At 61.4% G+C, this 25,363-nt stretch overlaps 1 protein-coding gene across 6 annotated transcripts; it reads left to right on the plus strand.

Moving 5' to 3' along the window:
• The first annotated feature begins 7,511 nt into the window (after positions 1–7,511).
• Positions 7,512–21,916, plus strand: ZBTB21 (zinc finger and BTB domain containing 21). Of its 6 annotated transcripts, XM_037524912.2 has the most exons (4): positions 8,286–8,564; positions 9,507–9,752; positions 14,715–16,314; positions 16,915–21,916. In XM_037524912.2, exons 1-4 carry the CDS (start codon positions 8,394–8,396, stop codon positions 17,910–17,912), a joined length of 3,015 nt encoding a protein of 1,004 aa, XP_037380809.1. In that variant the 5' UTR covers positions 8,286–8,393; the 3' UTR covers positions 17,913–21,916. The 6 variants fall into 6 exon arrangements, with proteins under 6 accessions (XP_037380806.1, XP_054556233.1, XP_037380809.1 ...); XM_054700258.1 differs by lacking the exon at positions 8,286–8,564 and adding an exon at positions 7,550–7,567 and having other exon boundaries at positions 14,715–21,916; XM_037524911.2 differs by having other exon boundaries at positions 8,288–8,564; positions 14,715–21,916.
• Positions 21,917–25,363: the final 3,447 nt, after the last annotated feature.

Here is a 25,363-nt window from a genome sequence, read left to right on the forward strand (position 1 = left end):
CCAGAACTTTGCGACTCACACCTGCCCAATCCAGGGCATCCTCTCCCCCAGCGCAGTCGCCACCAGCAGCCCGGGAGCCGCCCCAGGCCCGCCTGCAGGGACGCGGTGGGGTGGGGGGAGCAGGAGAATAAGGGTCCCGAGAAGCAGGGCTGGGGGAGAGCAGGTGCTGCAGGTGCAAAGCCCCCCGGGCACCCTGGCGCGGTCTCGGCCCCACCGGTGGCCCCGGGACGTGTCTTTCCTGTCACAGTGGCACCTTCTAGCCACCCCCTCCCCTCAGCATTGCCCCGCGGCGTGACGCTGCCTCTTCTTCAAACCACGAGTGTCATTTCTCAGGCGCCAAGGCCCTGGTTCAGGAACATTCTTTCTAACAGCTCGACTTTGCTTGGTGTCATTTTGTTTCTTGAGAGCACGTTGGGTGATGAATCCCAGGCATGATTTGTGTTTATTGTCTCTAGATTTTTATTCACATCTGGCCCCTTTGAAAACATCGCCTGAGCAGCGCTGCGGCGGTAGCTCCCGCCTGCTTAGAGCCTGAGCTAGGCCACCCCCATCCCTGGCCTGCAAAAGGTGGGGGGGGCGTGCTGGCCCCCCACACGGGGAGGGGGTGTGAGTTTTAAGGCAGAATCCGATGAGCTGACTCGGGGTCCGGGAGAAAGAGCACGGCGCTCCCTGCTGCAACCACGGCCTCTGCGCTCCCAGCGGTGACTCACGTGATGACCACGCGCTCTCCACGACGCAGCTCCGGCCCGCGGGCTGCAGGGCAGGACGGAGCCCTCGGGGTATCACAGGAGGACGCCCCAAACCTCCCTGCTCCCGTGCCTTCCTAGCACATCCTGCAAACATCTTAGAGAGTAATGCAGCGGGCTTGCATGCGGCAGCTCACCCAGTCTTGGGAAGCGTCTCGAGCATTATTTGAAAATTCCAGACTGACGTGTCTAGCTCTGGCCCAATATGGCGAACACCTTCAAAGTGCAGACTTGGCGAAAGCTCCGAGGCTCGTGGGATCCCCTGGCCTCGCCGCCTGTCAATGTTCAAACTGCCGAGCACAACAGCCGCCCGCCTGCCGGAGGGAGAGGCCGCGGGAACGCACAGGGCGCCTGTTTCTAGGAGTCACTTCCCAGATATCGGGGAGCCAGACTGCGTGCCAGATCCACTGAGTCACACTCGGAGGGTGGGGGTGGAGAAACACTCTCGGTGGAAAAAACAGATCAAATGGTTTGACCCAGTTTTTGAGCGAGCCTCCCAGGCAGGCCTCGAGCTAGAATGCTTCATCAAGTCTAGCTTGAAAATCCACATTTTAATATACACTTGGTGGAAAATACTTGTTAAGCCGTTTAAGTGTGTGAAATCGATCACACGAAACACGCCCACTACAGAAAGGCCTGGGGGTGCTCCGTGCACTCCATGCTGGAAAAGCCCGGTTTGATGCATGTCCTCGTTTCTGTTTCCAGCCGGGTGACTCCGCGCCTGGGCCAGGCTGCGTCTTACTCACGCAGAAGGTGACCCCAACATCGCCAAGAGTTAAAAAATAAAAAAAAAAAAAAGGAAAAGAAAAAAAGAACGAACAAGTCACATCTCTGGCCTTTTAAAAATAGCTGCAGGGTCAGATAAATTTAGTCGGGTGTCTAACCACCTCTTCAGAGCAAGGCCGCCCCGCGCCGCGTGGTGGCAAGTGGGAGAGACGCGGCTGGCTGCTGGGAAATGTCTGCAAGCAGCAAAGTGTCCCTGTGGGCGCACCAGGAGCTGCTGTTCTGAAGGGGGCAGCCAAGGGGGCCGCCCTCGCCCCGGGGAGCATGGGTGCTTGCTCTCCCGGAGCTGGTGTCCCGGAAGGTGGTGCAGGACCTGACCCGCTCCACCTGCCCCGGACTCGGCCAGCTCGGCTGCCCTGGGACGGAGCTGGAGCCCCTGGGAGCCCCTGACGCGTGGCCTCTGGGCGGGAAGGGGCCACTGACGGACCCCAGAGCTGGTCTTCATCGTGGAGATGATGGGGTGGCGTGGTCCCCCCAGCCTCAGCCTCTACTGCTGGGGCCCCCGGAGCGGTGCCCCTCCTGACCTCACAGCCCCCCCACTTGAGGGATAGTCATCTCCTTCCCCAACACAGAAGCCACCTCTGCTCGGCCAGGGCCCGGCCGGGACAGGCGCAGCGAGCGCGGCGACCCGAGACCAGCAGCCTGGGGCCTCGAGGATGGCTCTGCTCGGGGCCTGGCGCGCAGCTCAGCTCCGGGTACGGCTCTTGCCTGACATCAGACCGTGTGCCGCCGTGAGGCAGGATGGGCCTGGGGGTCCTGTGACTGCTGACCCTTGACTCACTCCTTGGTGTGCAACCACACCACCCACCTCTCGGTGCGTCGCCACGTCCTGCCTGCCTGTGCACAGCTGCCAGGGCAAACCCACCCGAGGCCCTGCAGAGAGTGTGTGTAAGCCCCTGGCTTCCTGCAGACGGGCCAGCCTTGGCCTGCGAGTCCGCCGAGTCAGCACCGGTGCAGCAAACCTGCTTCTCGCGCCATGGGATGGCGTAACTCAGGGTGCTGAAGGCAGGGAGGGGAGAGGAGGAAGTGGCCGGGGGGCCTTCCCCACACGCCTCGCTCTATGGGGCTGCGAATTCACTCCTCAAACAGCCCTGGAGTAGGAATCCTGGCTTCCTCGTCCTCCCAGCTGCCCCTCACACCCACTTTCCTCCCTCCCCAAAACGCTGTGCTCTGGACTCCCCCCGTCGTGAGGAGAAAGACAGGGGCTCAGCAGTTAGCACGCGCTGCCCACACCCCCCACCACTGCAAGGGTCGGGCCGTTACCCGCAGGTAGGCCCACGTCTCAGCTGCCACCTCCAAACCTGTAAGCCCACCTCCCTGGGCATCACCCAGATTTATTAGCCCAAATTGCAGGGGGTGGGAGTGGCAGGTCCCCGCCGAGGGCCCACACTGCCGTCTTCCACCAGACTGCTGCGTGGGGGACGCCGGGGGTAGGGAAAGGTAAAAAGCATCAGGCTTTTCTGCCCTCCCGCCATGAGGATTGATGGATCCGCGGCCCTGAACGCAGGCCTGATGGCGGCACCTGGAGCGGGGTGTGGGCACTCGTAGGTGGGATTCACCTGGGCTGAGACTGGGCCTATAAGGGCGGTGTCCCGGGGACACCAGCAGACCGGAAGGGGAACAGCAGAGCGAAAGAGAGAGGAAGGAGAGCCCAGGACGAGTGAAGACTCGCGGGGGGCTGGGAGGCCTGCCCGCCTCCCGGCCCCCCAGCACCCCTGCCTGCTGTGCACCTGGTTAAAGATCAATAAAATCCCGAAGAGCCACCAAGGGCTCCAGGACTCCTCCTCACCCGTCTGCTCTGATCATAGAGAACCGGCCGTCAAGGAGCCGTGGGGAAGACACCACGGGAGCGCCAGGCCTCACAGCCGGCAGGCGAGCAGCCGAGGGAATCGCGCGTGAGAAATCTCCCCTGGGCCGCGTCTGCATACAGGCACACGCCACTGACACATAGCGCGTACACACGTCCCCACGCCTCATACACACATGCACGTGTGCACGCATGACATGCAACCCATCGCGCTACGTGCGGCACGCGTGCACCTGCACACGTGTACACATAAGCACAGCACGGGCGCAGGCACACGTGAGCGGAACGTGAGGCGCAAGCTCCGAGCCGGCGGGTGGCGCTCATGGCCACCTTGCAGGCAGGTGGAGCTTTCCAGACCCCACCCCTGCCATCCTGAGGGGCAGAGCTGGCTTTGGGCAGGTAAGCTGTGGGTCTCATCACCTAAACCGCGTGAGGGGGTGTCTGTGGCGAGGTCTCCAGCTCGCCGTGTGGCTTCAGCTTGGACCTGGGTCTCTGCCCAGCAGACGCTGCCCGGGGAGGGACAGACGGCGTCTGGACACGCGCCCGCCTGCGGCTCCTCTCCTCTCCCGCTCGCTCTTCCCCGTGTGAATAAATCCTCGTCGTTGTTTCGCCCCCCGTGCCTGCTTCTAGGTCACGGCCTGTGTTCGCAGGCGCGTGGGTGAGGACCCGCCACCCAGGCCACTCGTCTCTCTCTCTCTCCCTGACCCTGTCCTCTCCCACCCTGGCTCGAGGCAAAGGTCGCTGGTGCCGACGGGCGAGTGCTGGTGCCGACGGGGTCAGGCACGGCCCTTCGGAGGGGGAAGCGCAGGGCAGACACTGCTCCTGCCTGGAAGGCAGCTGGGCCCGGGGTTCCCCTTCCCGGGGGCAGCGCTGGGAGCGGGCTGCTCACTCAGGCAAGCCCCGTGGGAGTGACCTGAGCCCACCCGCCCCACCCGACAGAGGGCGAGCTCAGGGCGCCCGGCCCGCCAGAGGCGCAAGACGGCTATTCGGGGGAAGGTCCTTCATGGACTGGTTCCCCACCCCCCGCCCGGCCCTTCTCTCGCCTCCTCTGCATCTCTGCATCCCGCGCTGCTCCCCCCGCCCCCCGCCACGCGCGCACGACCAGACCGTCTGCACCTGCAGCCAGTTAAACAGTCTCCAGGGATTCCGGGCCCTAATTCCTGGAACCCAGACGTGACCCCGTATGGAAAGTGGACTTTGCAGCTGTGATGCAGAGAAAGCGCCTGAGCTGGGAGACGGGCCTGGGTCACCGGGGGTTAAACACCAGCCCCCCCACCCCCCACCCGTTCCAGGGGAGAGGGGGCACGCCTCGGGCCTCAGCAGCGGTGAGCCAAGCACGTCAGCGTCAGCGGCATCAGCAGGCGCCTGAGGGGCGGGCAGGAGCCAGCTCTCCCCGGGGCCTCAGAGCAGCCTGGTCAGCCCAGTGGACTTCAGACCCCGGCCGCCAGCGCCGTGGAGGGCGCCTTCCCGACGTGACCAAGATGGGGGCGGTTTGTACAGCAGGGGCAGGACAGGCCGCCTCTCCTTCCACCCCGAGCTTATTTTCGGAGACAACCCGCCCTCCCCACAGGCTGGCGAATCCGCACATGGAGACGCACGTCCGAGCGCTCGCGGCTGATTCAGACTTCCCACTTCCAACATGCAGGCTTATTTTTAACCCATGTGCAGCTCCTGCCCCTGACTTACGAAAGGCTGTTTGCTCAGGTCGAGAATGCAAACGGAGCAAGTTACAGAATTACTAATTCCACAGAAGCAGACACCATGGTGACAGTCAGGGAAAACTGGCCGCCAGGGCAGGCGGCCTGGACACAGCCCGAGCAACAGAGCTCTCGTTTGCTGGGGCTAAGGGATGTGTCTCTGCACCAAACTCGGGAGAGACCCTCTGCCAGGGCCAGGACGAGGGCCACACTTCACCAGGAGCCACTGAGCACTGAGTGGGGGCCGGGGCGACACTTGAAAAGCCATGGGGCTGCCAGCAGGCTGTACCAGACAGGGGCATCCCCAGAGGTGCCGTCAGACCCTGTGTGGCCAGAGCAGTGGGTTGTGGGGAGCGGACAACCCCCATCACGCTTAGGTTCATCAGAGCAAGAACAGACTGGGCCCGGGCCGGCACCCTGGAGGCAGGCACAGCGGGAGGCCGGAGGGGACACTGAAGAGGCGGCCTGACACGCCCTCGGTGAACGCAGGAACCCAGAGTCTACGATACCCGGGGGTTTCTGGCTTGGGCCGCGGGTGGACAGAGGGCAGCTCCGTTCACTCACAGGACAGAGACAGGAAGAACAGGTCCAAGGGAGGGGACGGCCCATCTGCGGGGAAGCTGGGCCCTGGGGTGCAGGCTGTGGGTCACCCCCCGGCGACGGATCAAAAGCTGGGCAGAGCAGTGACGGGAACTGGGTGGAAGCTCGCGCACACGCACAGTGCTGGACCCGCTCGGGACACAGGGTCGGGCGCGCCACCAAGCCGAGTCCCACTGCGGGCCAGGCCCGTGCGGGCATGACGAGGAGCTCTGCAGGCCGACCCAAGAGCCGCTGCACAAATCCACAGCAGGCCCTGGGGGAGACAGAGGCGGAGCACCAGGCCCCGCACCAGGCCAAGGAGGGGCAGCAGGGCCAGGAGGCGCAGCAACGCCCCCAGGCACATCGGAGCCGGGACATTATCCCCAGAGCCTCCGGGCCAGTCAAAACTGAAGCTCAAACTGAAGCTCGGAGGCCTGACACCTGCGGCTTTTCTAAAGGGCCCTTTGCAGAGGGAGGGTGATGACAGGGGACAGCCTGCGGATGGGGGAGCAGGGAAGCTGCTGGGGGGCATGAAGGCCGCAAACAGTACCCGCAGGGCCGGTGACCAGCTGGGACCGGGATGAAGCACTAGGCAGGGGGAGGGCCCGCAGGGGCGGAGTTCCCAGCCCCGCAGCAGAGGCCCCACCGGCTGCGGGTCGACGCTCTGGCCGAATGGAACGAGGGGGGCATGTCAGAACCTGGGGGCCCAAAGTGCGCGGTGCCAAAGGAGCAGGCGGAGAACCGGCGGTCACATGGGAGGACAACACCCGGGGAGGAGGCGTCACCCGATGAGGACCAGCAAAGCGGCCGATGCTGCGAGGCGGAGTGGACAGGTCACCCGCCTCAGAGCGGCCCCGGGGTGCATGTGGTCCAGGGCGCCTGGGAAACAGCCGGGCGGGTGCAGAGCGCCTGAGGCTTGGCCGCCGCTGCGGGCACCGGGGACGACCCCAGAACCGGACCCCGGCTTCCAGGTCCGCTCTGGCCGCCCGCTGGGCGCTGGCGCTCTCCCCTGTGGCTCGCGCAGCCTGGACACAGGCCTCCCTCGCCCAGACTCAGGGCGCGCAGCACCCCCTGCCAAACAGACCCGCCGGGCGGACGCTTTCGAGGCGCTGCTGGCCCGGCCCGCGGGGCCTGAGCCCGGAGCGGCCGGTGGGAGCAGGACCCTCCCCGCAGGCCGGGGCTCGGCGGGCACCGGGGCGCGCCGGGGCGAGCAAGGGCCCCCCTCGCAGCTCTCAAGAATCAGAACCGCGGCCGCGCAGACGCCCCAAGAGCCCAGCTCGGCGCGGGCGGCCCCTCGGCCCCTCGGCCCCTCGCCCGCTCTCGGGCTGCCCGCGGGCGCCCCCCGCCCCGCGCCGGCCGGGCAGGGCGTCTCTCCCGAGCCTCCCGCGGGCGCTGCTCCCCGGGCTCCGGGCGGACAGGCGGGGGGCGCCCCCCAAGACTGCGGCGGGGAGCGGCTCGGCGGGCGCGCCCCTGACCTCGCGCCCGAGCCCCGCCCGCGAGAGCCGCGGGGTGCCGGCCGGGGCGCGGGGTGCCGGCCGACTTGCGGGGCCGAGCGGCGCCCGGGGCGCCCCGGGACCCCGCGCGGCGCCGCCTCCGGACACGCGTCCCCGGGCGCGGCCGTCCCGCGGGCGGGCGGGGGCGGGGGCGGGGGCGGGGCCCGGGGCGCGAGTCGGGGCGCGGGGGGCGGGCGGGGCGGGGCGGGGCGCGGGGGGCGCCGGATGCGGGGCGGCCTCCGCGCGCCCCAGGCCCGCCCCGCCCCGCCCCCGCCCGCCCCCCGCGGCCCGCGCCCAATCACAGCGGCGCGCACGTGACGAGCGCGGCCGGCGATGACCTCATCCCTGGTGTGGGATGACGTCAAATTCAAGATGGATGGAATCACAGCGGCGGCGGCGGCTGCGGCGCGCGCGAGCCGAGTGTGAGCGGAACGGGGCCGCGCCCGCCGCGGGCGAAGGCCGGTGAGTAACCGCCGCGCCCCGCGCCCCGGGAGAGCCGCGCGGCCCGGCGGGCGGCCGCGGCCTCCCCGCAAATCGCGGCCTTTCCTGACGTAACTCTGAGGTGATTTCTCCCTCTTTTTTCTCCGGCAGCGGCTGCGGGCTCCGGGCGCGTCTGCGCGTGCGCGGGCCGCGGCGCCCAGCGAGCATGCCCGGGCGCCCACGTCGCCGCGTGTGCCCCGCACTGCGCATGCCCCGTGCCCGCACTTGGCCTCGCCCTCGCCACTGCGCATGCCCGGCGCCCTCACCGGCGTCCCTCGCCCGGCCGGGCTGCCCCTGGGGGTGCGGACGCGCCGGACGTGGCGCGCCCCTGCGCCCAGCGGTTGGGACGCCGGTCGGCCCCGCACGCGAGGCCGCGCCCCGGGCTGGCGCGGGGGCCGGCGGCTGGCGGCGTCGCGGGGGGCGGCCGCGGACCCCGCACCTGCCGCGGCCTGCTCCCCGCCTCCACCTGGCGCCTGGCGGGACCGGCCCGCGGCCCCGGCGGGCGACGCTGCCCCCCACGGCCCCGCCGTGTCCCAGCGCACTCGTGGCCCCGGACCCCCGGCGGGCCGCGTCCCTCTGCGCCCGGCTGCGGGCACAGCCCCCTCCGCTGGCCGCCGCTGGATGGGGCTCGGGACCCGCAGCCCGGCGCTGGGCGGGGGGCTGCGCGCCCCGCTGCTGGAGGCCCCGGAGCCTTCCTGGACCCCCTTAGCCCCAGACCCGCGTCGGGGCCAATTCAACGACCCTCTGCCAAAGCTCGAGCCCTGGCCCGCAGGGGCCCCCCTGGCTGCCAGCCCTCACCCCGGTTGCGATGCGCGCCGGCCACGGGGCGCCCAGCTTCGTAAGCAGCACGTTTGGTGCTGGGGTGTCGGCTCTCTGGAGACTGGGGGCCCCGCGGGATTGCCTAGCAGTGGCACGAGGGGAGCGCGCCCAGGGCCCAGGTGCAGGGCGAGCACTGCCTTCCCAGCTGCAGCGTAGCCCAGTGAGTGCTCCCTCGGCCCGACCCTGAGTCATCCCCGCCGCGTCTGCGCCTTGTGCAGGCGGACGGGAAAGTGGGTTAATCCCTTCTAGACTGCCGCCGACAGTGATTTTCTTGACCTTTTTGCTCTGCTGCCTGGAGTGTCCCTCAGCCACGTCCCCGACTGTCCTTGCATGTGCATTTAAGCACCCCTAAAGACTGATGGGAGAAGAAAGTAGAAATTTGGGGCCTTGGCTTTCTTCAGAGATAAGTAGGTTTGCGCTTAATTCGTTCTTTTGACATGAACACGGACACGCTTTGTTCTGTGGGAAGAAGCATGGAAAGGATGTAACGCCGACCCTGGCCTGTGTGTCCGGGACTGGGGGCTCACGCTGCCCGTTTGCTCACCTAGAAGGGCAGACTTACAGCGCTGCTTAAGACTGTTCCAAGGCCTCTCTGTGGCTTGGGAGGAGGCGTGGGGTCAGGGGGGACCTGCCTTCCCTCAGGGCCTTCCCTCTGCGCCTGTGTCCTGACCCAGCTCGTGAGGACGCCAGTCTTGTTAGATTAGGGCCCCACCCTGAACACCTTGTGCAACCTACTGTCGCCTTGAAGACCTTACCTGCAGCGTGCTTCTGTTCCAAGGGGCTGGGCTTAGCCATGGGGGCAAGCTGTGTGGCCTGCCAGCAGCGGCAGCAGCTTGAGCTGAGCTCTGATTTGTGTTCAGTGGGTGCTGTGCTTGGAGGGGCTGGGAGGCGTCTAGGACATTCCAGCTTGGGGATGGAAGAAAGGAGGCGTGTGTCTCAGGACAGTGTCTGAAGCAGGAAGCCAACGCCAGGGGAGAACAAAGGGTGAGACCATCTGAGAGGCATTGGAACCAAATTTGCAGAGCCTTGGGCTCCATGCTTTTAAAATACTGCGTTTTAGCCTCATGGCACGCCACTGTTCAATTATTTTGTTTTTAAACAGAGTCCAGGCTGGCTGTCTTCAGTCAGGTCTTGGGTCTCAGCTGTCACGTCGCGTCAGCTACAACGCCGCATCAAGGCTTTTGCTGACCGGCCTCTCCAAAGCCCCGATCACTGCGGCCAGCCCAGCACCCTGGGGTGCCACGACAGCACTGAGCACCGTCTGGAACAGTTGTTTTGCTTCCTTGTTCGTCATCTCATCGACCTCATGAGACAGTGGGGGCCTTGTCTAGTGCACCCCCTATTTCAGGTACATCTAGCCGTGTCTTCTTATGCACAGTAGTGTGTAAGTCAAATGAGTTGACAGTAATGGTAGCAAGTGGGTGTCGGCCCTCGGTGCAAGTGAGCGATGCTGGCCGCCAGCCTGGCGAGATGGTGCTGTGCAGGCGGGTCTGCGGGACGTCGCCTCCAGGGAGCATGCTCGCCGGGGCCCTTAGCACCAGGCACAGACCCCGAGTGATGGGCTTGAACAGAAAGGACACGGTTGCTCTTGAGGTGAAGGCAGCGTTGAAGGACTAGGCCAGGAAGGACAGATGCTGAGGGAGCGCCAGGCCCGCCTTTGCCATGTCTGCATGGACCACCGCCCAGGGAAGGGCGCTGTCGCCTGTGCTTGAGCATGGCCGAGGCAGGGGCGCAGCCGTCTTCAGTGGGACGAGGGTAGTTCTTCCAGAGGCAGATGAAGGGGCTGCACCAGACCCGGGGCCCACCCCCTCGCTGCGAGCAGGTGCTGGGCTCCCTGTGGCCCAGTGGAGGAGTCACTGGCTGGACGTGGCCCCGAGGAGATGCCGGCGTCGGGGCTGGCCAGGATCCAGTGCTTCTCTGGCATGAGCAGCAGCAGGCTGGCTTGGAAGGCCGAGCAGCTGGGATCATTTCCGGGTGTCTGCATTGTCCCCACGCGAGCGAGCAATGGCGAGAGTGACTTCTGTCACCATCCAAGAGTCAGCCCAAGCCGAGGGCGCCAGCGCTGAATCCGAGCCAGGGGTCGGATGAGCGGCATGTGGGCTGTGGTCCCGGAGTTCGGGGCAGGTGCTGCGTGCTCCGATGCCCGTCCTCTCCCTCTGGGCGCCCGAGGGTGGCGTGCCCGCCTGCGCGCGCGTGGGCTCGTCTTGGCGTCAGCTGGAGCTCCACACCCGCCGAGGTCCGGGCTCCAGAACGCGAAAGCTGCTGGGGCCTCCCCGTGTCCCTCTCCTGCCCGCTCCCCTCCAGGCGCCTGCGGCCGAGGCTGAGCTCTGCGACTTCTGGCCCCACCCCAGACTGTCCTGCGGTCCAAGGCTGCGCCGCTCTTCATCGCTCGCCCTCCTGCCTCCCTGCAGCCGAGTCGCATCATCTCTTCTCCCCTCCTACTCCTGGGCACTTGGGAGGATGTGACATCATTTTCTAGAGTCAGTCATGCAGGGCTGGGTGGCCGTGGCAGGGACCTGGAGCTTCCGGATGGGGCGGGCCTTCTGGCACCTTTGGAGGAGCGCCTCTGAACAGGCCCCTGGGTGGTGACTGTCCAGGGAGCGACGAGCCCCCGCCCGCCTCCCTGGGTCCCCGGCTGACCCCCACGGCTCCCCACCCCCGCCCTGGCTGGAGCGCTGCTCCTGAGCTCGAGGATCCCCAGGCCACGTCCTCCAGCCGGCCTGGTCCTCCAGCAGGCCTCGTTCACCCGTGGGGTCCTCCCTAGGGCCCTCCCTGGGGCCCCCCCTGGGGCCGTGTGCTGCTGAGAACAGGGAGCCAGCCGCTGCCCAGCACTAGCCCCCTGTGCCCACCTGCCACAGGTGCTGCCTCTCCCGGGAGCTTTCAGACGCTTGGACACGCCGCGCCTTCCTCTCAAAGCCCCGCGTGGGGCGCGTTAGCCACGCTTTAGTAGCTGGGAAACCGGCACACCAGGCCAAAGGGCTTTGGGGTCATAGCCCTGACGAGAAAGCCAGCCTGTGGGCAGACAGAATGGGAAGTTGCTCCTGGGGAGACACATTGTCTCCTGACCGGTGACCACGCTGCCTCTCTTGTTTTGAGACCCTGGGGCACAGCATAAGGGGGAGCAGGCCGAGCTCTTGGAGATCCTAGGCCCTGCTCCCCATCGGCCTGGCTTTCCAGGAGGTTCCTGCAGCCTTTCTGCCCATCGTCAGCCCACCTTTTCCTCCCCGTGCTGCCCACCTTTAAGAGTGCAAGGGCACCCCCCACCCGGCTGAGGGGTAGCAGGCACCCCGCTGTCATGCGGCAGCAGAGGTGAGCGGGGCTGTGTTTGTGAATGTGGGTGTGCAGCCTGGGCTGCTGCCAGGCGTGGGTGCCAGGTCCCCAGCAGCGTTTCAGGCCCCTGTGCCCTCTCACCTCTGTGAGGCCGGGCACACTGCAGCTGGCCGCCCGCCCCTGCTCGCGCCGGCTCATCGCACCTCTCCCCTGGAAGGCCTCTCCTGACCTCCCTCCCACCTGACCCGCCGCTGCCACCTGTTCCACCGCCTGCCCGGGGCTGCTGGGCAGAGGCCCTGTTCCCACGCAGGACCGCAGCTGTCAGCTTGGTGTCCTCTGTGTCCAGACCGCGCCAGCTCCTGTGTCCCTGAGAGAATCAGAAGACGCTGCTGGAGGCCCTGCGTGGTGCTGGTGGGTGAGAGCGGGGCCTCCAGGCCCAGCTCCACTGCCTCCTACCTGTGCAGCCTGAGCACCGAGCCCTCTGCCCCGGGCCTGAGCTGTGAACCAGGACCGTGCTGCCACCTGCCCCAGGGCTGCCATTCACGCCCAGTTAGCCCGTGACACATGCTTTTGCTGCTGAGGGTCCTTGGAGATGCCTAATGCCTGCCTTCTGCTCCTCTGCAGTTGATCCTTTAGAAATGCTGGTGGCCGCCTCACCGCCACTGCCCACCCTGTCCGGGCACCCTCGTCTCTCTCCTGCATCACAGGCCAGACTCCTCTCTGGGCCACGCCGCATCACGGGTCCCTGCCATCTGCCTGCAGTGGAGTCCCAGCGGGCCGGACTCCAGCCTGTCCCACTGGGCCGGGCATAAGACGCCCAGCCGAGCTGACTGAGGTGCCACCCTGCCTCGCTTGGTCCCTTCTCCAGCGAAGCCAGCGTGACACTGCAGAACAGCACTCAGGGCACTGCTCAGAACCCCCCAGGGCCTCCCCGTCTCATGCGGAAAGCGAGGTTCTCCCTGCAGCCAGCCCAGCCAGCATCCCCAGTTGCTTCCCCAATGTCTCCTTCCTCAGCTTCCCCAACTTTCCGCTCCCACCCTGCCCTTGCCTGGGTGCTCCTCTGCTTTGAACCCCTAGCTCCGTGATCCCTGTGGCTCACCCTGGCCTCCTTCAGCGCCTTCTCGGGTGCCATTTTGTGGTATGAAAGAACGGATGCCCATGGCGTTCCTGGGGCGGCGTGGGTGAGTGGCAGCCACGAGGATCTTCCCACTGAATTCTTGCGACCGGCAGCTACTGCCCTGACTCTGCTGGGGAGCACTCCCCGGTGGGCCTGGCCACGCACGCGCGTGTGTGCATGACTGATGCCCACGTTCACCAGATCCTCTTCCTTAAAGCCCAGCCACGTCTGACGTGTTTCTGCTCGGTGCTCGTCATTTTGTTTTTTATTACTAGCTTAAAGCCTCTAAATCGATGTTAAGAAGCTTTTTTGAGAAATACTTGTGCACGGCTTTGATTCCGCACCTGGTGCTCTTCCACGGAAAACTCACTTTCTCCGAAATCGTCGACCCGGAGAGTGCTCGGCGCGCACTTGCTGGGTGGGGGGGGGGGCCTTCCGCACGCTCACTCCTCCGCGGCGAGGGCGTCTTTGCACTGACACGTGGACTCGCAAGTCAAGGCAGCGCTGCTGACGGCGCTGACGAGGAGCAGGGGCGATGCCATGCGGTCGAGGGGAAGAGTCCCAACGGGCCGCGCTGGCGGGAGTGGGCTCGGCCTCGGGCGGGCAGCCGGGCAGTGAGTGTGACCGGCCCGGGGCAGCTTCCTGCAGGCCTGGGGTGTGTCGCAGACACCGGCATGGTCGGGCTGAGCAGCCTGGAGGGCTGCAGCCCGTGGGCTTGGTGGGGCCCCCCACACCCCTGTGGTGCCACGACTTGCTCTCTGGAGGTGACATCACACTTAGCCTTAGTTACTTTGAGAGCATTTTAATGTGAAACAAATTAGTGCTGTGTAAACCAAAGCAAAGCAGTAGCGGCGGGTGTAGCGGAAGCCCTGGGAAGAGGCAGGACGAGGAGGCCGGCGTGGCCTGCGTGGCTTTCTCTGCCGTGGCGGCCAGACCGGGGTTGTGGATCTGGACTCTTTTCTTCGGTGCTGAATGCACTGACCGCTGGTCCTGTGCTTCCGGAGCCTGGGCCGGCCACCGAGTGCTGGCCACGTGCCGGGCACCCGCTCGTCCCAGCACAGCACCCGGGGAGCACCCCTCAGCCGTTGCCCCCAGGGATGCGGGCTTCAGGGGCGCTGAGGCCCAGCGAGGCGGGGCCCCACAGCCCCAGGCTCACGTGGGCAGAACCTGCCAGCCTCGGGGCCTCGTCACCTGCAGAGGTAGAGAGACTCGCAGTGAGGTCGCCTGGCCTCGCCTCCGTGGAGTCGGCAGTAAGGGGCTTGGCTGCGTGTCGGGGCTCCCTGCGTGGCTGCTGAAATGTGGTTTGGTGAGAAAGGGGGTTGTGGACAGCAGCTGCTTCCCGGAGAGAACAGACCGTTTTGTTTGCGGGTTTGGCCGGCTGGCCCTCGTGAGCACCGTGGGGCGCTGGGGTTGCCGGGCGCTAAGTGCTTCCTGTGCTCGCAGGCGTGGGACCCGCCCTCGGCGCACGTGGTGTTCACGTGTTCCCAGCCGAGAAACCGATCCCCCTCCCCCGAGTGATAGACTTCAGGGTTCGGACTTCGTCCTGCTCTCCAGATAAGCGAGGAAAAGACCCGAGCACCCGTGGACGAGGACCCCAAGGAAGGCACCCTTATTTAGAAAGAGCACTGCTCCCCGCATGCCGGCCCTCCACAGCGCCCCTCCACGCGCCCCTCCACAGCGCGGCTGGCCTTGGCACAGCCGCTGCTCGCTCGCTCCAGAAGCACGCTGGCTCTGATGACCGGCGACCTGCCCAGGCCGGGCCTTGTTGCTTTTTATCTTCCGTGTTACTGAAATAAGGTCGCTCACCCCCCACTTTGCCTGCCCCCCAGCAGCTAAGTAGGTGGCGCCTGTGAGGAGATGGGTCCGGCCCCAGCCTTGGAGAGCCGCCAGCTACTCATGACCGTGCTCCCTTGTGTCTTCCAGGGACGCCAGGCCATGGAGGGGCTGCTGCACTACATCAACCCCGCACACGCCATCTCTCTCCTCAGCGCCCTCAATGAGGAGCGCCTCAAAGGGCAGCTGTGCGACGTGCTTCTGATCGTCGGAGACCAGAAGTTCCGAGCCCACAAGAACGTCTTGGCCGCCAGCAGCGAATACTTCCAGAGTCTGTTCACCAACAAGGAGAACGAGGCGCAGACGGTGTTCCAGCTTGACTTTTGTGAGCCAGATGCTTTCGACAACGTCCTGAACTACATTTACTCCTCATCCCTGTTTGTGGAGAAGGGCAGCCTCGCGGCGGTGCAGGAGCTGGGCTACAGCCTCGGCATCTCCTTCCTGACGAACATCGTCTCGAAGACGCCCCAAGCGCCCTTCCCGACATGTCCCAGCAGGAGAAGAGCGTTCCTGGAGGACGACGACAGCAGCGCTCAGCAGAGGAGCGTCATCGTGTGTCAAGGCAGGAACGACGCGCAGGGCAAAGCCCTCAGTCAGCTCCGGCCGGATCCCAGCCCGCCCCCCCGGCCCCCGGCCAGCGCGGCCGGCAAGCTCGGCCCCAGCAGGACCCCCGCGCCCCCGCCGGCCGAGCCACCGCTCGGGGCGCCGCTGCCTGACAAGAGCTGGCCGAAAGAGAGCCCCGGGGGCTTGGCGAAGCCCCTGGAGCAGGCCAGTTCCCTGGACGAGCCTAGCCGGGGCGGCTTGGTGAAAAGGAATGCAGTCGTGCCGGCAAAGCCTCCGCAGGAAAGAGAGGCCGTGGACGACACGTCGGGGGCCGGGGGGCCGCTTCCCAAAGGAAAAGCGATCGAGCTGGCGCTGAAGAGGCCACGGCCGCCGGTGCTGGCTCTCCGGAGCGCGTCGGAGACCCCCTATCTACTGAAGGAGACGGGCAAGGGCGGCGGCGCCGGCGAGGACAGGAACCTGCTCTACTACTCCAAGCTGGGCCTGGTGGTCCCTTCCGGCGGGTCTGGCCCTGGCAGCCAGAGCATCGACAGAAGCGGCCCGCTTGTGAAGAGTCTCCTCAGGCGGTCGCTGTCCATGGACAGCCAGGTTCCCATCTACTCCCCCTCCATAGACCTGAGCTCTCCCCCGGCGGCGTCCTCGGTGGCAGCACGCGACGGGCCCGGGCGCGGGCTCTGTGCTTTCTCTCAAAAGCCGGCCTCACAAGACGGTGGCGGCAAACTGGCCCCGGACACCCGGCCCCCGGACGCCCAGCCCCACCGCCTCCGCTCCTTCAGTGCCTCTCAGTCCACAGAGAGGGAGGCCACCCCCTCAGTGGCCGAGGTCCGGGTCAAGATGGAGCCCCGCAGCCCCCTGTCGGACCCCGCCGACATCATCCGGGTCACTGTGGGGGATGCGGCCTCGGCAGCGGTCACCAGAGACCTTTCTCTGAAGGCGGAGGACGACCAGAAAGACGTGAGCAGGCTCCCGGCCAAGCGGAGGTTCCAGGCGGACCGGAGGCTGCCGGCCAAGAGGCCGAAGGTGGACGGGCTCGCGTCCCCGGCGTCTGAAGACCACTTCCAGGAGGGCCCGAGCCCCCCTCTCCTGGACGCAGATTTTCCAGATTCTGATTTGAATAAAGATGAATTTGGTGAGTTGGAGGGAGCGAGACCAAACAAAAAATTTAAATGCAAACATTGCCTTAAGATCTTTAGATCAACTGCAGGCCTTCACCGGCACGTTAACATGTACCACAACCCCGAAAAGCCCTACGCCTGTGACATCTGTCACAAGCGCTTTCACACCAACTTCAAAGTGTGGACACACTGTCAGACCCAGCACGGCATAGTGAAGAACCCGTCACCAGCCTGTAGTTCACATGCCGTCTTGGATGAGAAATTCCAGAGAAAGCTGATTGACATAGTGAGAGAGCGAGAGATTAAGAAGGCCCTGATCCTTAAGCTGCGGCGCAGCAAGCCGGGCTTCCAGGGGCCGGGCAGCTCGCCCGCTCAAGTCATCAAGAGGAGCTTGCGGTCGCGAGCCAAAGGCGCGTACATTTGTACGTACTGCGGAAAAGCCTATCGCTTTCTCTCTCAGTTCAAACAGCACATAAAAATGCACCCGGGAGAAAAGCCCGCCGCAGCAAGTAGAGGGGCTAAGCCGAAAGAGCAGGCTCCTCTGGAGAGCCCGCTGGGCAGCAAGGAGGTTTACCCGTGCCGCCTCTGTAATGCTAAGCTCTCTTCTCTCCTAGAGCAAGGAAGCCACGAGCGCTTGTGCAGAAGCGCCGCCGTTTGCCCCTACTGCAGCCTTAGGTTTCTCTCGCCCGAGCTCAAGCGCGAGCACGAGACGCAGTGCGAGCACAGGAAGCTGACCTGCCTGGAGTGCATGCGCACCTTCAAGTCGTCCTTCAGCATCTGGCGGCACCAGGTGGAGGTGCACAACCAGAACACCATGGCGCCCGCCGACAGCGCCTCTCTGCCCGCGCAGGACCACAACGGGGACGTGGCCGCATCCTCCCGGCCCCCCGCCCCGCCCGAGCTCCCGAAGGCCAACCACGTGGCGGCCGCCAAGGAGGACCACGCCTTCAGCGACTCTTCGGAGCCCATGAACTTCGACTCGGAAGATTCCTCTTGTCTGCCCGAAGACCTCAGCCTTTCCAAGCAGCTCAAGGTCCAGGTCAAGGAGGAGCCCGCGGAGGAGGCGGAGGAGGAGGCGCCCGAGGCCAGCGCCGCCCCCAGGGAGGCCGCCGGGCCGCGCCGGGAGCCCGGCCTGTGGCCCTGTGAGAAGTGCGGCAAGACCTTCCCGGCGCACAAGCAGCTGGAGCGGCACCAGGAGCTGCTGTGCTCCGTGAAGCCCTTCATCTGCCACGTCTGCAACAAGGCCTTCCGCACCAACTTCCGCCTCTGGAGCCACTTCCAGTCGCACATGGCGCAGGCCGCCGACGACGCGGGCCCCAAGGACTCCGAGGGCGGCCCGGCGCCCGCCTGCTCCCCCTCGCCGCCCCCGCTGCCCCCGCCGCCCCCGCTGCCCAAGATCCAGCCCCTGGAGCCCGACAGCCCCACGGGCCCCGCCGAGCACCCGCCGGCCGCCCCCGAGCAGCTCTTTGTGCCCCAGGAGTCAGACACGCTTTTCTACCACGCCCCGCCCCTGTCCGCCATCACCTTCAAGAGACAGTTCATGTGCAAGCTCTGCCACCGGACCTTCAAGACCGCCTTCAGCCTCTGGAGCCACGAGCAGACCCACAGCTAGGGCCCGCCCAGCCGCGGGGCCCCTCCAGAGCCCCCTCCCCGCGGCGCCCCTGCTGCGAGCAACGGGGTATTTTTGAAAAGAGAATAATAAAGGCTGGAGCTCGTCGTGCTCGAGTGCAAGGCGGAGGTGAACGGATACCCGGTAGTCGTGTCCTTAGTCAACGTAGAGAAACTTAAGAAAACATGTGCTCCGGGCCTGAGCCCCCGCGACCGGCCCCCTCGCCCCCGAGCCGCGCGCGGGCCGGCCGCCTGCATGGTCCCTCATTCCACGGTGTCAGCGTAATCTTTCCGTTGAGGTGGTTTGGTTTGGTCTTTTTGCCGAAGTGCAGTCAGCGAAAGGCTAGTGAGTGTCTCTTCTTTCGACTGTCTCGGACGCCTAAGTGCCAGTCGAATCTCGGCCATGTTCCTGAGTCCAGGCTGTACCAGGAAGACGTGGAATAGTTTGCGGTGTTGACTTAGCGCTTAGAATACTTTAGCAATAAAAAAAAAAAGAGAAACCTCAACCTTAATAAGTTATCCTGACACTTGAGAAAAATAAATATTTGGTATTTTGTGGTCCCGTAGAACCTTTTTTGTATGGAAATTGTGACAGATTTAAATCAGCAATAGTAATAGTTTTTTATAAAATGACACACTTGCGCTCGGGTCACTTAGCTAACGACGGGAGACTAGGGAAGCGGATGTCGCGATTTCCGAGGCCCCGCAGCCCCGGCGTGCCCGAGCTGCCGCCTGGCGCTGATCTGTGCGTCGAGCTCCGGCCGCACCAGCTCGGGCAGGACGTCGGCGTGTGGGCCTCTCTGATGCTGCTCCAAACTGACAAGCTGAGTGTGTCTGGGCCAGAAAAACAAAGCTGACGATTTGGCGCTAGTTTCGAGTTTGACAGCACGTGTGACAAACTAGGTCGGGACTCGCTCTCCTGTCAGCCCCACGCTCTGGGAGCCCGCACAGCCCCCCCGCATCCCAGCTCCTCCCAGAGACTTGAATGGTGAGGGGAGACGCCCCAGGCTTTTTCAAGAATAACATGCACAGTCCACAGGTTTCCTGCCCCCCTGTCTCGTGATTTCGCCTAGAAGTTTTTGAAGTTGATCGTGATGCGACGCCGATCTGCCCTCCGTCGCCGCTGGGCGCTTCGTACCTGGGTGTTGGAGGTCTCCGGGGGCCCAGATGAGCTGCTGCCACTCCTTTTGGTCCATTGGTTTTGTTTTTTTCCTATGTTGTATAAATTGTAACTAAAAGCCTGTCAACGCGTGTTATCCAGAGTTCTATGGGGTGTTTCCAAAAGGAAAATTTTTCTTTCCATTGTCGGGGTGGAGGGAGGTGACATATATAAAAGTAGAAATATCGTTGAAACACAGTCCTTTTAAGGTTCAAGATATGGTTTAAGGCTCCAACCTTATTTTTTCCAAGCTATTTTTCAAATAATGAATCGCCTACTGTAAGAAATGACTCACTGAGTAGTTAGCATCGTGCACCTGCAGAGAAGAGCGCGTCTCCTCCCCACGTCCCGCGCGGTGGCAGGAGAGGGCGTTTCCTTCCTGCTGAAACACACGCACCTCTGAGCTCCCGGTCAACTTTGTACAGTGTGGAGACGAGATAGGACATTTGCCTTTTATTCTTTCATTCGAGAATGATCAGAAGTTCCAAAGTGATTGAGTGATTACTTCTTGGTTTTGTTCTTTCTTAGCTTTGATGGGGAAAGGAGAAAAAAGCCAAGTTGCAGTTACTAATTATTGCCATCTTTATATTTTCTTGAAGAAATCTATGCATTTTAGAGACAAAGCTGGGGCGTGCGGCCCCACACAGGGCGGCTGCGCGCTCCTGCCATCCGGCGTGGCGGCTCTCACCCGAACCCGGGTCTCACCTGAACCCTGGGCCTCACCTGAACGCCTGGGTCTCACCTGAACCCTGGGCCTCACCTGAACGCCTGGGTCTCAACTGAACCCTGGGCCTCACCTGAACGCCTGGGTTGCGCTCATTTCTTCAGGAGAAGCCGCCGCCCTGGAGCTGCGTTGCCCGGGCTGCTGGCGGGGCTGGCCGCCCCGCGGTGCACAGGATCTCAGCCGTGGGGACTCAGCGTCCGAGACTTGAACCTTCATGCTACGTTTTTGAAGATTTTTTAATAATGTTGATCAGTAGAAACTATTTTTGATCTAAACATAGGCTCTGCTTATCTGTTAGATTTTCAAAATTACCAGTGTTTTGTCTTGTTAGTTGACATTTTGTCTAGGCAAGAAACATAAGATTTCAAACAATTTTGAACCAAAAACATTTATAATACAGTTCTGGTTTTCTATTACTTTTTATACTGTACCTGTAAAAGCTTGAGGCTGAAAGAGTTTATTTTGGTGGTCAAAATAATAAAGTCGGCTTCCGCTCCTCTAGCTATTTTAAAATGTTAAGAAGTGAAAAATGAAAGATACCTTCATTGCTTTATCCGGTAAACACTTTTTTAAAGGATGTTTACCTCAGCCAGTAGGCAAGTATTTGGTGTAAAACAGGTTGGTCTTTCATTGTTGCAACTCTTTAGCTAGTAAAGATATTCTCGTAAATGTTTTTTTCTGATTGTAATTAATTTTTGAAAGTGTAGAAAGCTCATTATTTCCTGTTAAGTATTCAGGATGCCTGCTTTTTTTTATGCATTTGTGGAAAGAATGTAAGATGTTTTAATATATTCTTTGTTAATCTGAGACCTTGTTATTGAATCCTTTTCTTCACTTGGGCTGGGAGGGAGTGACCCCGTAAAAACCGTGTGTTTTATCAAAGCAAGCTTTGGAGGTAACCAACAGCGTGCGCTTTTTAATAGTGTTCATATTTCAAGGTCAACAGACTATTCACCTTCAAAATAGTTCGTAAGCATTTATACTTTTATCAAAATTCACACCTCGCCGTTGGACAGTGATGTTCTGATGTGGGAGAAGCGTGGCCCGGCTCTCTGGCGCGGGTGACCACCGCATGTCTCCTTCTCTGGAAATGGCCCAGCCCTCCCTGGGGGTCACCTGCTCCCCACGACAACCCCCGCCCCCCCCCACCCCGGTGCTGAGGAGAGTGGAGACTGGGGCACGAGCAGGCTGTGCCCTGCGGGTGAGGGTGCCCTTGGCTGCAGGCCCACGGGACGGCGGGGAGGGGCAGGCGGGAGGGCCCCGGGGTAGCCTGCACCCCTCAAGCTGTTGTCACTGCCAGAACTGCAGGAGGTCAGGTTGCATTTTCTTATCACAGACGTAGTCCAGGTCATTCATAACAGGTGTCTTTAAATTGCACTAATTAATATTGGAATATTTCCAGTCAGTTTATCGATTTCTGATGTCTCGATGCTTTTTGCAGTAATTGTGAAAGGTGTCACCGATTTAAATAATGTAACCTATTTTTTAATGAGTCCTTTAACACTGGCTTTTTGTAAGATTTAAAAATAGGTTTTTCTCTTGTGGCTTTAGCACTTTAAGAAGTTTGATGTTTGCATAATTTTTGATATGTCTGTTCAGTGCTTCTCAGTGTGTTGTCTGGCCTAAGGCGCTTCCTCGTGACGGGGAGCAAACTTGATTCTGGGCAAGAATAAATGACAGGTTTTTAAAAGTTTCCTTTTCGAGATAGTTGTTTGGGAACCAAAGTGTTATACTATGAACCATTTAGATAACTGAATACAGTGCTCTTCTGTCCTTTATTGGTGCCGTCAGATTTTCCACGACGTGATCCTTGGTTCGCACTAATTTTCAAAAGGCGATATTGACATTAATCCCAAGACTGTTTCAAATTTTTCATTGATTAATGCCTATTGTTAAAAGAAAAACAAATGTGATTTTATAACTGTATATTTTGTTGCCTTAGCAGAGTAAATCATTGTTCAATTATGTTTAGGAATAAGTTTTTTGGACTGAAAATTCATAGTAAAATAGGATTTTTATCCAATGTTAATCCATTGCTTATTTGTATCCGATTCTACTGTCTGTTTACTTTGCTTAAATCTTGACTAAGAGCAATTGGAGTCAATAAATTTGTACTGTATTTTGTTTTGAGTCATGACCTCCTGGTGTGTTGTGCTCTTTGACACGAAGGGTTCATCTCACGCCTACCGGATAGTCAAGCTCAAGCCCCCCTGTCAGGGATGTGGGCAGCGCCCTGAGGAGCTGCGCGGGGTGGGTTCCCGGCCGTCCCGGGCACCCGGTGGCAGTGGGTTGGCAGCAAAGTGTCCCTTGCAGGGACAGCACGGGGTCGTTCAGTGGCTGCAGTCGCAGAAGCCAGTCTTTGCTTGTCTGTCTTTTCCTTCACTGTTCGAATTGGCCCTTTCACACGTGAACTGGAGGCCAGTGCTTAAAAGCGGGGGTTCAGCCCCCCGCTGACATTTCAGCAGGGCAGTGGACAGAGTCCATTCCCCAAGCCCCTCGTCATTATTCCTCGGCGTGACAGGCAGGTGGGAGGGGCCGGTTCAGCACTGCATAAACAGCAAAGAAATCTGGCGACAACGCGGTGGTTTCTTTTATGATTCCCTTTCTCGCCTGTCTCTGTGGGCTAAACAGCCGTAACTGCTCTGTCACAGCAGTGGTGCTGTGGGGCTGTGGTGCGCACCCCACCTTCCCCTAGTCCTCTGGTGAGGTCCCCACCACCCACATGCTGCAGGCGGCCGCTGGGCTTTCCCCTTGCCAGGCTGTGCTGTGGCTGTCACTCCCCTCCCATGTACAGTAAAACACATAACACATTGCCACTATCTTTGCTTTAAGAAGTGAATTAAAATTGTGGAGAGGTGTAATTAATACCTACCTGTGCAAGCTTCCACCCTGAGCTCTGCCGGTCCGCTGTGGCTCCAGAGGCCTGCATGCGGTGTCACTGTGTCCTGCCTGGAGGACACTGGCAGTCCTGTCTTACAGGTAGGTCTGAATTCTCTCAGCTCGTCTAAAGAGTATTTTGCCAATTTTGGAAGATAGTTTTGCTGGGTAAAGAATTCCAGATGGGTATCCTTTTCTTTCAGCAGTTGAACACTGTTCCTTCCCTGGTGCTAACTGGAATTGTTTCCAAGGAGAAATCTGCTTCCTTCTCTTTGTTCCCCTACTCATAATGTATCATTTTTACTCTGCTTTTGAATTTTTCTCTTTCTTACCAGTTTTATGATATGATGATGCCTTACCATGCTGTGCGTGTGCACCTGTGTCTGCGCCTGTGTGCATGTGTGTCTGTGCATGCACGCATTCACCTGTGTGCACACATGCCTGTGTGTGTGTGTCCGTGTGTACACACCTGTGTCCATGTGTGTACATGCTTGTGTGCATGTACACCTGTGTGTGTGCGCTCGTGTGCTGACATGCACACTCGGGTTAATTTAATATCTTGGATGTTTGAATCTTAGTTTTTATAGTTGGAAATTTTTCACTATTTCCTTTATTTTTCCTCCCTCTTACCTCTTCTTCAAGACTCAAATTTGTTAGACTATTTGAAATTGTCCCAGAGATCATATTGCTCTACATTTGTCCTTTTTTTTTCTCCCTCTCCCTGTTTCATTTCAGACAGTTCCTATTGCTATGCTTTGAGTTCACTAAGCTTTTTTTTCCTGCATCGTCTGATCTACCATGAACCAGCTGGAGTAGATTTCACCTGTCGAACTTTTCACTTGGGGCTAATTTCTATCTTCTGTCTCAGTATTTTCTGTCTTTGCTCTCACTTCTTGAACAGGTGGAATAGAGTTATGACCACCTTTTTTTTTTTCCTTTTTTTTTTTACCTCCAGGTATATTGTCACCTGTTCTATTTGTGAATTGGCTTCAATTTCTTTCTTTTCTCCTCATTTGGGGGCATAGCTGGTCATGTCGTGTTAGGCCACAGACATTGTGGGGCTCACTTACTGGGTATTTCTACGTCCCCGCAAATGTCCTCAGATTTTGCTTCTAAACTGTGTGAAGTGGGATCCGAGCCGAGTTTATTCTCAGGTTAATAGTGCTCCGGCACTGAGGCAAGCACATGCTTCTGCCCTCTGCCCCTTGGTTAGCGTGCGACTGCGTGAGCTCCAGGGATGCCCCACCTTCCCCGTCCTTCCAGGGGGTTCTTCGGCCTCAGGAAGTTCCTCGCACTCGTGTTTCATCAGCATGTGGCCGAAGACTCGGGCTCTGTCTGCACAGCTTCTCCTCTGGCATCTGCCCCCGTCCCAACCACCTGTCTCCCCTGCACGCCCGGCCCCTCACCTCAGCTGAGGAGACCCTCGTCTGCCTTCCTCCCTTCTCATCGCATGGCCATCCTGCTGTGCACCTGGTGTTCACTGTTGGACAATGTTTCTCTCTTATGCTTTGTCTGGAATTCCATTGCTTCACGGGCAGTCCAGTCCCTATTACTCCATGTTCGTCAAAAGTGGAGCTGTGATGTATTGTTCTGTTTGATCTTGCTGTGGGGGCCTCCCTGTCCTAAAGCATCTCGCACTGGATGGCCATAAAGGCTACCCCAAAACCTCGGCTGTGGGAGATTCTTCCAAATTCTAAGCAGGTGCTATATGAAAGAACTCAGTGGTGCCGTCCGCGTAGCTTGGAGGGTGCATGTGGGGGGTGTGCTTGGGGAGGACTGCGCCAGCCGGGAGCCAGCCCCATGTGCCCTCACCAGGCAGGCAGACGGTGGGCGGCTCCCAGCAGGAACGAGAACAGGGGCCCCTGTGCCGCTGGGGGGGGGGGGCACTCAGCTGCCTGTGGAGGGGCCTGGGCTAGAGACAAGGAAGGCTGCGGGTCCTGGTGCTGGTCATGTTCCGAGTCCTGATCTGGGCCAAACCCCTGACCCCAGACACGGGACTTCCCCGACATACGGTGAACTCTGCCCCATCAGGGTCTGACCCGAATTCTGCGGGGAGGGCGCTGGCACAGGCGGGTGGCTCTCCAGGACGGCGCTGAGCAGCCCAGGTGGAGCAGCGTGGGGACCCACCTCCCAGACGCCATAGGAGCACAGGGGCCTGACCCTGACCAGAGACGGGCTCTGCCTTCCTCCTCTGGGCCGGCCCAAGGCTCTGCCTCCTGTCTCGGCATGAGCGCCCTGGTGGCAGCTAACACAGGTGCGCGGCGAGCAGGAAGCTCCGTCCCAGGAGAGCCCAACAGCTGCGTTGGCCACGAGCGCCCTGGGGACTCTGGGACTCTGGGATTCTGGGATTCTCGCGACCCCTGCCGTCCCCAGAACTGCTGCTCTCAGGGGAGAAACCTGGCTTAAGGGATTTCGGAAGCTGCTTTTGAAAAATTCATGATCAAAAAAACCGCAGGTGGAGGAACCGGTCCGGGCGGGGCCCCTCCAGGCTGGGAGTGCCAGGTGTGCCGGGGCAGGCGGGGGTGAAAACAAGCACCCGGACTCTCCTGTGTCTCCAGCTCCCCCGAGCTCCCAGGCTGAGGGTGGCTCAAGGCCGCATGCCCACTGGGGACAGAGTCAGGTCTCCTCGCGCCCACCTGGGTGGCACCAGGAGTGTGGGGGCCAGAGCAGCTCAGGACGCGCTGAGCCCCTCACG

Source organism: Talpa occidentalis, unplaced genomic scaffold (genome assembly GCF_014898055.3).
Source record: "Talpa occidentalis isolate TD23 unplaced genomic scaffold, MPIMG_talOcc4v2.1 talOcc4.4, whole genome shotgun sequence".
Classification (NCBI taxonomy): Eukaryota; Metazoa; Chordata; class Mammalia; order Eulipotyphla; family Talpidae; genus Talpa; species Talpa occidentalis.